Source organism: Vombatus ursinus, unplaced genomic scaffold, assembly GCF_900497805.2.
Source record: "Vombatus ursinus unplaced genomic scaffold, bare-nosed wombat genome assembly UNPS02012515.1, whole genome shotgun sequence".
Lineage (NCBI taxonomy): Eukaryota > Metazoa > Chordata > Mammalia > Diprotodontia > Vombatidae > Vombatus > Vombatus ursinus.
This window is the reverse complement of record NW_020952293.1, coordinates 285,526-297,955: the sequence shown is the minus strand read 5'-3', so window position 1 is coordinate 297,955 and position 12,430 is coordinate 285,526. Positions and strand designations below refer to the sequence as shown.

The 12,430-nt window shown below is 42.8% G+C and overlaps 1 protein-coding gene across 4 annotated transcripts in view; it reads right to left on the bottom strand.

Annotated features, from left to right (window-relative positions):
- Nucleotides 1-3,765: 3,765 nt before the first annotated feature.
- Nucleotides 3,766-12,430, bottom strand: part of DRC7 (dynein regulatory complex subunit 7) — a 36,023-nt gene continuing 27,358 nt past the window's right edge. For 2 of the 4 annotated variants that reach the window (XM_027857923.1, XM_027857924.1), the window contains exons 14-18: nucleotides 11,454-11,564; nucleotides 8,419-8,529; nucleotides 6,316-6,510; nucleotides 4,589-4,728; nucleotides 3,766-4,260 (exon numbers count right to left, since the gene is read on the bottom strand). In XM_027857923.1, coding sequence (XP_027713724.1) covers nucleotides 4,167-4,260; nucleotides 4,589-4,728; nucleotides 6,316-6,510; nucleotides 8,419-8,529; nucleotides 11,454-11,564 — 651 coding nt within the window. In that variant the 3' untranslated portion in view covers nucleotides 3,766-4,166. The remainder of the gene's footprint in view (nucleotides 4,261-4,588; nucleotides 4,729-6,315; nucleotides 6,511-8,418; nucleotides 8,530-11,453; nucleotides 11,565-12,430) is intronic. The other 2 variants (XM_027857927.1, XM_027857925.1) reach the window with 2 other exon arrangements.

The window sequence follows — 12,430 nt, the reverse complement described above, 5'->3', positions numbered from 1 at the left end:
GTCACCAGATGGTCAATATCAAAATCAGATTCATTATATACCCTGCAGCCTAAGGTGGAGGAGCTCTCTGCAGTTAGTTAAAACAAAACCTGAAACTGACTGTGGCTTAGATCATGAGCTTCTTATTGCAAAATTCAGACTTAAATTTAAGAAAGTAGGGAAAACCATCAGACCACATAGGTATGACCTAAATAACATCCCTTATGTATATGAAGTGGAAATGATGAATAGACTTAAGGAATTAGATCTGGTAGATAGAGTGCCCAGAGAACTATGGACATAGGTTCACAATACTGAACAGGAGGCAGCAACAAAAAACAACCCCAAGAAAAAGAAGAGCAAGAAAGTAAAATGACTGTCTGATGAGGCTTTACAAATAGGTGAGGAAAGAAAGAAAGCAAAAGGGAAAGAAGAAAGGGAAAGATATACTCAACTAAATGCAGAATTCTAGAGAATAGCAAGGAAAGATAAGGTTTTCTTAAATGAATGATGCAAACAAATAGAAGAAAACAATAAAATGGGAAAGACAAGAGGTCTCATCAAGAAAATTAGATATATCAAGGGAATGTTTCATGAAAAAATGGGTATGATAAAAGACAAAAATGGTAGGGACTTAACAGAAGAAGAGATTAAGAAGAGGTGGTAAGAATATACAGAAAAACTATACAAGAAAGATCTTAACATCACCAATAACCATGATGGTGTAGTTACTGATCTAGAGTCAGACATCCTAGAGAATGAAGTCAACTGGGCCTTAGAAAGCAATGTCAGCAATAAGGCTGGAGTGGAGGTGATGGAATGCCAACTGAGCTATTTAAAATCCTAAAAGACAATGCTATCAAAGTGCTGCCCTCAAACTGCCAGCAAATTTGGAAAACTCAACAGTGGCCACCGGATTAGAAAAGATCAGTTTACATCCCAATCCTAAACAAGGGCAATATGAAGGAATGTTCAAATTACTGAACAATTGTGTTCATCCTGTGTGACCTTGGGCAAGTCACTTAACCCCAACTGCCTAAGCAAAAAAAAAAAAATTGTGTTCATCTCCCATGCAAGCAAGGTTATGTTTAAGATTCTTCAGCAATATGTGGACCAAGAATTATCAGAACAGCAGGCTGGTTTTTGAAAAGGCAGAGGAGCTAAAGACCAAATTGCCAACATTTGCTGGATTTTGGAGAAAGCAAAGGGGTTCCAGAAAAATATCTACTTCTGCTTCATTGACTATACTAAAGTTTTTGACTGTGTGGATCACGGTAAAATGTGGCAAATCCTTAAAGAAATAGAAATACTAGATCATCTTACTTGTCTTTTGAGGAACTTATATTTGGGTCAAGAAGCAATACTTAGAACTGAACATGGAACAACTGATTGATTTAAGATTGGAAAAGGAGTACAAGAAGACTGTATATTGTTACCTTATTTATTTAACTTATATGCAGAGTGCATTATGTGAAATTCCAGGCTGGACAAAATAAAAGCTGGAATTAAGGTTGCTGGGAGAAATATCAACAATCTGATGGCAGAAAGTGAAGAAGAATTAAGAAGCTTCTTTTTTTGTTGTTGAGGTAATTGGGGTTAAGTGACTTGCCCAGGGTCACACAGCTAGTAAGTGTTATGTGTCTGAGGCCAGATTTGAACTTAGGTCCTCCTGACTCCAGGGTCGGTGCTCTATCCACTGCACCACCTTGCTACCCCAAGAAGCTTCTTGATGAGGGTGAAAGAGAAAAGTGTAAAAGTTGGTTTGAAGCTTAACATCAAAAATACTAAGATCTTGGCAACTGGCACCATCACTTCCTGGCAAATAGAGGGAGAAGAAATGGAAGCAGCATCAGATTTTGTATTTTTAGGCTCAAAGATCACTGCAGATGACGACTGCAGCCATGAAATTAAAAGATGCTTGCTCCTTGTAAGAAAGCTATGACAAATTTGGACAGCATACTAAAAAGCAGAGACATCACCTTGCTGACAAAGTTTTGTATAGTTAAAGCTATGGTTTTTCCAGTAGTAATGTATGGTTGTGAAAGCTGGATTATAAAGAAAGCTGATGCTTTTAAATTGTGGTGTTGGAGAAGACTTTTGAGAGTCCCTTGGACAGCAAGGAGATAAAATCAGTCAATACTTAGAGAAATTAATTCAGGCTATTCATTGGAAGGCCAAATACCAAAGCTGAGGCTTAAATGCTTTGGCCACATAATGAGAAGACAAGACTCATTGAAAAAGGTCCTGATGTTGGGAAAAATTGAAGACAGAAAAAGGGGATGGCAGAGGATGAGATGGATGGACAGTGTCATGGAAGCAACTAACATGAGCTTGGACAGACTTGGGGAGATAGTGGAGGATAGAAGGGGCTGGTGTGCTATGGTCCATACAGTCACAATGAGTCAAATGTGACCGAATGACTGAGCAACAACAATGCAGATGATTCTCAAATCAACCTATCTTGCCCCAATCTCTCTGTTGATCTCCAGCCTCACATCTGCAATCACCTTTCAGACATCTTGAACCGGATGTTCAGTAGACATCTTAAATCCAACATGTCTAGAACACAACTCATTATTTTTTCCCTTAGATGCCCCACCCCCGCCTTCCCTGTTACTATAGAGGGCAATACCATCCTCCTGGTTCCTTAGATTCACAGCCTAGAAGACATTCAATGTTCTTCTCCTTCTCTATCCAGTGTGTTGCCAAGGTCTGTCGATTTCACCTTGTAACATCTCTCATATATACCCCCTTCTCTCCTCTGATACTGTCACCCCCTGGTGCTGGTCCTCATCACCTCACACCTGGACTATTGTAATAGCCTACTGGTGGGTCTGCCTGCCTCAGGTCTCTCCTCACTCCAATCCATTCTCCATTCAGCCACTGCAGTGATTTTCCTAAAGTGCAGGTCTGAGCAGGTCATCTTTCCCTCCCTCCTAAACAAATTCCAATGGTTCCCCATTGCCTCCAGGATCAAATGAAAATTCCTCTGTTTGGCATTCAAAGCCCTCCCCCTCCTACCTTTCCAGTCTTCTTACACTTTACACCCCTACCCGTACTCATTGATCCGGTGTGGACGTTCCATGAGTAAGACGCTCCCTCTTATGGCTCTACGCATTTTCTCAAGCCGTCTATTCATGCCTGGAGTGGTCTCCTTCCTTATCTCTGCCTACCGACACCCCCCCCCCCCCCTTAAGTCCTAACTAAAATCCCATCTTCTACAGGAAGACTTTCTCAACAAAATTCGGGTGTTTTCTTTCTATTAATTATTTCCTATTTCTCTTGTATGTAGCTTGTTTGTATTCTATTTTTTTGTCTCCTTTATTAGACTGAGAGCTCTTTGAGGGCCGGGACTGACTTTGGACAGTTAGCACAGTGTCTGGCACATAGTAGGTACTTAATGAATATTGATTGATTGATTTACCTGTACATTCAGCAAATGTTTAGCAAACATTGACTGTATTCTAGGCATCATGCCAGGTACACTGTACCTAGGGTGTGGTCTTTTGACTGAGTCCAAGTTTTGTAGAACAAATCCTTTTATTAAAGGGATTTGTTCTGTGAAGTTTGGATTCAGTCAAAGGGTCACACTTGAGGAACTAGAGGGCCAAATGTGACCTTGAGGCTGTAGGTTCCCCACCCCCGTTAGGGGAAGCAAAAACAATTAAGACGTGGTCTCTGCCTGTTATCATCAAAGTTGGAAATGTATCTGGAAACCTGGAAATGTATCCAGTAGTTTTCAAGATAACTCTGGGGCTTCATTTTGCATAGGTGTGGTCTTAGATTTGGAAATTTGGGCTTAGACATGAGTTTGAAGAAAACAGGATGTGGTCTTCAGATCTAACCCTTAGAGCTATAGGCAAGGAAGCGGGAGATGAGAAGATAGTGAAAGATGGAACTCAGGGACCCTAAATATCAAAAAGTTTATTAAGAAAAATTTTATTTCTAAGGAAACTGAAAGAAATCATGTAAAGAAATTCCTTATTAAAATTTCCAAAAAACTGGTAGTGCAGATGAGATTCCTGATGGGCTCTGATAGCAGACTTTATAAAGGTGGTATTGTAAATTCTGTGGGATAATTGTGAGGCCAATGAGGGGGGTGGAGAACTATTTATTGGACAGGAGGAGTTAGAGGTGGGGGGCTTCCCTTCTCTGAAGGAGAGGTAATACTGAATGCACAAGAAATGTCAGACAAACACTTTCAGATACTCGATCAGGCGTGGGTCCCTGTACAGTTTTTCCTCCAGGGCCAGATACTTCTGTGGGGCGAGTTCCTTGTGTCTGAGAGCAGAAAAAAAAGCTTGAGTGATTAGTCCTTCATCCAGCAGTTAGAAATGGAAGGTGGTGAGACAAGAAATCATAATGAAAAGCAAAAGACTAACATCTCAATTCATTCGCAGAAGCCCAAACCAATGGAGCTAGCAGGTACATTAAAAACTATCTAGTTCGAGCATCTCATTTACCTGTTGGGTAAACTGAGAGTTGGAGAGGAGAAAAGTGATTCCCCCAAGGACATATGTTGAACTCATGGCAGAGTAGAGTCTAATGGTCATGGCTCCCTATTCTGATCTCATTGGAGGGTCATGAGCCCAGGCCAGCCAATCCTCACCTGTTGAGTCGCTGCTCCAGAATACGGATGCGGAACATGGCTTGGGAGCAGTAGGTGAGATAGGCATCTTCATCCTCCGTTGTCATGGTTACCTGGTTTTCTTGATACCATTGCTGCTTCTTCTGAAGCTCCTGAGTCTCCTTTGGATGGGGGAGGGGGAGAGAGAGAGACAGAGAGACAGAGAGAGAGACAGAGAGAGAGAGAAAGACAGAGAGACAGAGACAGAGACAGAGACAAAGACAGAGAGACAGAGAAAAAGAGAGAAAGACAGAGAGAGAGAGAGAGAGAAAGAGAGACAGAGACAGAGAGAGTTAGAGGGAGAGAGAGAGGAGATAAAGGTTACAGATGAAGAATGAAGGAGTCCTTTAGTACCACCTTCATGGTTTTTTTTTTCCTGTCTCCAATCTCTTGCCTTTTTCCTTGAGGATTTCAGCATTCATGCTATCGATCCTTCTGATAACCTGTCTACACAATCCCTTAATGTCTTCAGTCCTAGCTATGTCCAACATCCTAATCCAGTCACATACAGCACCATGAGCATGCCTCAGAACTGGCCACTTCTCAGAATGCCATAATCTTTCAGATTTGGAACTTTGCAATTTTACTCTCCAGCCACAAGCTCCTGGCATTCCATCCATTGCTTGACTCACGCCTTAGGGTGACCTTCAGTTCTTTGACCAATCCCTGTTCTCCCAGTCCCTCTTCCCAACTCTGGCTTTGCTGACTCCCCTGGCCAGCCTTGAAATCGCTGTTTGCCATTCCCCCTCCCTACTAGTTATTACCCCAGAATACTTTGCTCCCCTGACCTGTTGACATTCTCGACCTGTGAATCTTTATCTTTGGAGCATTCCGCCATTTCTCTGCTCCTGATCCAAGGTGGTTGAGTTTCACCAGAGGACTAATTGTTCCTTCTCTTCTTTCCTTCCTGGCTCCTCTTCCTTTTCACAGTATCCTAACATGAGTATTCCCCAAGGGTCTACCCTTACTCATTTTCTTTTCTCTCCATACTATGTCCCTTAGCAATCTCATTCACAAGAATTGTTTTGACTACTACTACTAAGTCATGAGATGAGAGAGCCACAGCTCTAGAACTGAAAGTCCAGAGGTCCTATAGTACAAACTCCCCCTTTATGGATGAGTAAACTGAGGCTTGAAAGGATTTGTTCAAGGTCACACCAGTAGTAAGTGAAAGAGGTGGAATTTGATCACAGGCCCTCTGACTTCAGAGTCAATGCTCTTTCTCTTGTGACACACTGTCCCCCTTGACTCCAAAATCTATCTCTACAGAACTTTCTGGACACCTCACATCTACGGCACCTCTTTTCCTTCTAGCCCTGTCTCCCTATTATGCTTTGTCTTCTCATTAAACTGTGAGATCCTTAAGGATGAGGACTGTCTTTTTACTTGGATTTGTATTCCCCATGCTTAGCATAGTAAGCATTTAGTAAATACATTCTCTCCTTCCCTCTCCCTCTCTCTCTCTTCTTTCTTTCTCTCTCTGTACCCCTCTTCCCCTCTTTTTCTCCTCTCTCCCACTTTTCTCTCCCTCCCTCTTTCTTTTTTTTCTCTCTCTCCCTCCTCTCTTTCACCCTCTCTTCCCCTCTCCCTTTCTTCTCCCTCTCTTTCTCATTTCCCCCATCTCTCTCTCTCTCAACTCAGGTCTTCCTGACCCCAGGTCCAGCACTCAGGTAGAGGGACTCAGCCAAGGCTCTCTAGTTAGGACCTACCTTCTCAAAGCGGGCCTGGATGAGATTGGCCTTGTCAATGAGCCGCTGCTTGAAGTCATTGAGACACTCGTCTTTCAGGCGTAGGGCCTGCCATCGGGTCAGCTTCTCTCCAGGAGGGAGCTGCACCAGGAAGGGTGCCAAGTAATCGAGCTTAGCCTCCACCTGGCGCATGTGTTCCTCCTGGGCTTGCCGCTCCTGGGTGGTGAGAGTGAAAGGGAGACACGTTCATCCAGTGATGTTCCATTGGGTACGTGCCCAGAAGGAAACATGCCTTGGAGGAAAGTGGGGATGTTCCTCAGCCAGGATGGGAATCCAAGACTCCCATGGCCTGAAAGAGCTAAGAGCTGTCCTTTCCTCATCTGGTCCAGTGGTTTTCAGAGCACACAGAAGCCCAGAAACTTAGAATTCAAGAATGCTGAAGCTAGAAGGGACTTAGGACTTAGGATTTAGACCTACAGGGGAATGTTATATGTGAAAAAACACATTATCTAGTTCGTTCCCCTACCCCACTCATTTTACAGATGAGGAGACTCCGGGTAACTTGTCCAGTGTCACAAAAGCAGCATTTTGGGGGCCTTAGTCTGGGAGGACAAGGCCAGAGAAGCATGTAAAAGAACCCAGGATTTGAACCTAGGTCTTCTGACTCCTGTTGGAGCGCCGTATAGTGCCACCCCTCAATGTCTCAAAAACCTTGTCTTATGGTTGGAAAAACTGAGGGTCAGACATGTGGACGTGACTTGCACAGGATTGCCCAGAGAGCCGGGGCGCAGCTGGGCCAGATCCCCAGCTTGACATCAAAGATCACCCCTGGACTGGTTTGTTGTAACAATGTTTATTGGTAGTTTTTTTTGTTGCCGGTATGGATACTTCACTGTGGTTATTTAATAACAAACAACTGTCAACCTGGGGTGCTCATTCTTCCCATTAATTTGGGTCCTGTGCCTCTCTGTGGGTGTACGTCAGCGTGTGTACCTCCAAGTGTATGTTTTTATGTATGTGTGTAGGTGTTGTAGTCCCCCCTCCCCCAATTAGGGCAGCAAATAGGGCACAAGGCATTCCATTCTATCTGGGGACTGTGGCTACAACCCTGCCGAGCACTGCCCAAACAGGTTAAAATGTAATTGAGAAATACGTAACAAAATAAATAAAAATGCAACAGAACACAGGTCAGGTTAACATGAGGTTTTCTAAGTCAATATACAGCCAGCAGGGATTTTTATATACCATTTAGCAGGTTCTATTGCTATTTGGGCTTGACACAGCTGTTGTACAGAACCAGATTGGTCTACGGATCCATGTTCCTCAATGATTTCAGAACCACTGACCTTGTCTACTTGTCCTGCTTAGCCAAGCCCAAGAGCTACCAACCCTATTTGGGGGAAATCTTTAAGTTCCAAGAGATTCAGCATTCTACCTCCCTTGTTCCATTGTCCTAGAACCTAAAGAGCTAACCTAACTCCTCCCTGATGAATTTGCAGAACTTGAGGCTAGTCAGGTCACCTCTATCCTGAGGACCTGGATGGACACTGTCAATGCTGGGCTAAAGATAGGGAAAGGTAAAGAGCCCAGTGGAATTCCAGCCAATTGAATGGTATTCTGCCAACCTAGGCAGCATTAGGCTGGCAGTCCAATTGCTTTTTTTATCGGCCTGACAATGTCTACTCCAGTTGACCTGTTGGGTATTGGATCCTTATGTCACTGAAGGACAAACACGTCTGGGGAAAAGAATCTGTTTTCACTGTGCAACAGGTGGTATTGTGGAAAGAGTACTGGCTTTATAGTCAGACGCCCTAGGTCTCTGATGCTAACTACCCTTGGAAAAGTCATTTAACTTTCTTGTGCCTCACTTTCTTCAACTGTAAAAACAAGATAGCCCCTGGGTTCCCTTTTGATCATAGAAGTATGATTGTTTGGGGTTCAAAGCATGTCCATGGCTAGATGCATAGATCTCAGGGACGTTTGGAAAGGAAGACTAGGGGTTTACAGCCCCTGATCACTCCTGAAATAGCAGCTCTATTGTATGAGCAAGTGACCGATGAAGGCAATTTCCCAGTTCCACTGGGGGTTGAAGGGTACCCTGGCCACCCTCAGCCTGCCACCTACCAGGGCTTCACGCTGCTCTTTGCTCTTCTCATTCCTTTTGGTGTCATAGATGGAGACGGTCAGATTGTGACTATCTTCCTCCTCCTCTCGGACTTTCAGGATCTCTAGGACCTTTTTGGAAACACAGAACCTGCTGAGACATTCAGATGAGTGGTCTGGCTTCTCTTTTTGCCTAGGCTTTATCAGGAGATGCAGAGAAGACCACAGCTGGGCACCATGTCATGTCTTCCCCCAGTGCCTTTTTGTTGTAAAAAGAGATTGATGTTACAGGAGATGGCTTCCTTTGCTTAACACTGTTGTGGTTTGTGGCTTGTGACTCATCATCCATGATAACCCTAACCCTAGAGCTTCTCATTATAAAGACCAGATAAGAATGGTCACTTTTCAGGTGCTAGCACACCCAGAAAGATAAAGAATTGTAGAGAGAGAGTCTATTCCACACTGACAACTCTCCCATAATGCTACCAGGCAATTCTACATGGAAGTAACTCTTTCTATATCAGTTCTGCCAGTAGTATCTCCACAGAAGAAAGCACCACCATTCCGTGCAGGGTAGGGAGTGACTGACTTTTCTACAACTTTCTTATTGGATTACTCAAGCATTTCTCAGGCATCTGAAGAGTTTTCATTTGTTAAATAATTTTTTTTTTGGTTTTTACGTTTCTGGAAATGCTCCTCCTCTCTATCTTTGAATTGAGTTCTCCAGTGTAAATGTAAATTCTCCAGAGTAAACTCAGAAAAATGGCTAAGTAAAAATATATCTGACAATGTGTGTGAAATTCTGCCTAAGTAATCTCCTCACCTCTCTGCTGAGAGGAGGTAGCTATGTTTCTTTCTTTTTTTTTAATGATTAATCAATTTATTTTTAGTTTTCAATATTCACTTCCACAAGATTTTGAGTTTTAAATTTTCTCCCCTTCCCCAGGACAGCATGCAATCTGATATAGGCTCTATTTATACATTAATATTAAACATATTTTCACATTAATTGTGATGTAAAGAAGAATTAGAACTAATGGGAGGAACTACAAGAAAGAAGAAACGAAACCAAACAACAAAAGAAAAGGAACACAAATAGCATGCTTCCATCTGCATTCAGACTCCATGGTTCTTTCTCTGGCTGTGGATAGCATTTTCCATCATGAGTCTTTTGGAGTTGTCTTAGATCCTAGCATTGCTGAGAAGAGCTAAGTCTATCAAAGTTAGTCATTGCACAATGTGGCTGTTACTGTGTCCAGCATTCTCTCATTTTACTCTCATTCTGCTCATTTCACTCAGCATGAGTTCATAGAAGTCTTTCCAGGTTTTTCTGAAGTCAGCCTGTTCATCATTTCTTATAGAACAATAGTATTCCATTATATTCACATACCACAACTTGTTTGGCCATTCCCCAATTGATGGGCATCCCTTCAATTTCTAACTCTTTGCCACCACAAAAAGAGCTGCTATAAATATTTTTGTACATGTGGGTTCTTTTCCCGTTTTTATGATCCCTTTGGGATACAGCCCTAGAAGTGCTATTGCTGGGTCAAAGGGTATACACAATTTTATAGTCTTTTTGGGCATAGTTCCAAATTATTCTCCAGAGTGGCTGGATCAGTTCACAACTCCACCAACAATGCATTAGTGTTCCAATTTTCCCACATTTTCTCCAACATTTATCATTTTCCTGTTTTGTCATGTTAGCCAATCTGATAGGTGTGATGTGGTACCTCAGTCATTTTGATTTGCATTTCTCTAATCAATAGTGATTTAGAGCATTTTTTCATATTACTATAGATAGCTTTAATTTCTTCCTCTGAAAACTTCCTGTTCATATCCTTTGACCATTTATCAACAGAGGAAGTAGGTATGTTTTTTTGTTTTGTTTTGTTTTGTTTTTTGGCTAGGCAGTGGGGTTAAGTGACTTGCCCAGGGTCACACAGCTAGTAAGTGTTAAGTTTCTGAGGCCGGATTTGGACTCAGGTCCTCCTGAATCCAGGGCTGGTGCTCTATCCACTGCACCTCCTAGCTGCCCTGGTAGGTATGTTTCTTGATCTGTTCTCTGGGACCATTTTGGTTCGGTGAACTCAAGAGTGAGTAAAAAAGAGTCTTTTTTTGAGAAGTGGCTATTTTGGTTAACCCTGAAAAACTTGTGGAAGGAGAGGTCTTTGGAGGTGTGATTTAGAAGCACAGTTTAGCAGGAAAGAAGAGAGAAGCTGGTTCAAGTACATAAATTGATTTGGTCAGGGTAGAGACAGAGAATTGAATAGATGGAGCCAGGAGGGGAGCATTTTGAGTGACAAACTGTTGATGAGCAAGAGAGCAGAGAAAAATAATAGTATGGGGACAGCTGATTGAGAGCTGGAGAGTTGATAAGGTGTCATGGTAAAACACAGGCTGGAGGGTCAGGAGTCCTGGATTCTAATCCTAGCCTTGCCACCACTTTCTGGGTAAAATTGAGCAAACCGCTTCACGTCTTAGTTTTCTCACCTGCAACATAAGTAGGTTGGTTGTACCAGGTGACTTCTAAAGTAATTTCCCCTTCTAACATTTTGTATTTGCATGCTCCTTACATTTTCTTCTAGCACCAAGTCTTATAGTATTCAGCTCTGACGTTCTGTGTTCAAAGGTTGCTTCTAGCACAATCTCTGACATTCTCTGTGTTAAGGTTTCTTTTAAGTTCTTAACCTGAGGTCCATGGAGAGATTTTAGAGGGTCTGTGAATTTGGGGGAAAATCACATCTTTATTTTCACACCTAAATGAAATTTAGTTTTCTCTTCCATTAGGAATGTAGGCAACAAAACATTCTGAAAAGGGGTCCATAAGGCTTCCCCAGACAGCCATTCCCCAGGGGTCCACAACTCTGCCTCACTTAAATCCAATTCACAAGGAAGTCAAGACATCATCTGCAATGTCATTGGCCCCCTTTGAAAAAAATGAAGGTTGAACAACAACAACAATGACATATTCTAGCCTGAGGTTCTTTAAGTATGTACCTTAACCTCATAAGCCCCAATGCCACCTTCCCACCTCCCATATAGGGGATCATTACCTCCATTTCAGATTCCCAGACTTGGTGTTTGGATATCCTTTCTTCATTCTTTAATTCCATCATCATCTCATACTGGAAGAGCAACTTCTTGGTGTGTTCCCGGGGTTCTACCTGGAATTCCAGTGATGTTGGTGAGAGAGATAGTGAAGTTCTAGCTCTGGTCCTCCTAGGATATGCTCTGAGTTAAGTCACTGCCTCTATATACCTTGTTGTCTTCATGCCCCATGCTTATCCTCATTGCTGAGGTCATAGATGATTAATGGTAACACCACCAGTAGGGCATGGCTAGGATGAATTTAAGGGAGGCAGATGCCACTGTACTGTCACCATTTATTTCCTCACTAGTTCCCTTTATTGAAATGCATGTCAATTAGGGTGGACATGACTGGCTGGCTTATCTCTAAGTGGCCTTTTGCTGGAGTAAAATTAAGGTGGGTGACATCATCTAGGTTATAGTCCTCGAGCTCCTTGGGAAAAGGAACTGGACAAGAGATTGAGGAACCGTGAATATTTTATTTTATGGTTGTGATTTCGAAGGGCTTTACTCTGCAAGAGAAAAAGGGCATACCACTCCTCTCATCCTCAAAAAGAAGGCAGAATGAGGTGGCCAGGTCTGAACTTCAGGATTCTGTTTATACTTAAGAGCTAACCCAGACAGAATCATCAGAGAAGGAAGGTATGGGATGTTTGCCTGTCTGCCTGCCTGCCTACCTGTCTTTCTGTCTGCCTGTCTGCCTGTCTTTCTGTTTGTCTGTCTATTTGCCTGCCTGCCTACTTGTCTTTCTGTTTGCCTGCCTGCCTGTCTTTCTTTGTCTTTCTGTCTGCCTGCTTGTCTGTCTATCTGCCTGCCTACCTGTCTTTCTGTTTGTCTGTCTGTCTTGTCTTCCTGTCTGCCTACCTGTCTTTCTGTTTGTGTGTCTGTCTGCCTGCCTACCTGTCTTTCTGTCTGTCTGCCTGTCTTTCTGTCTTTCTGCCTG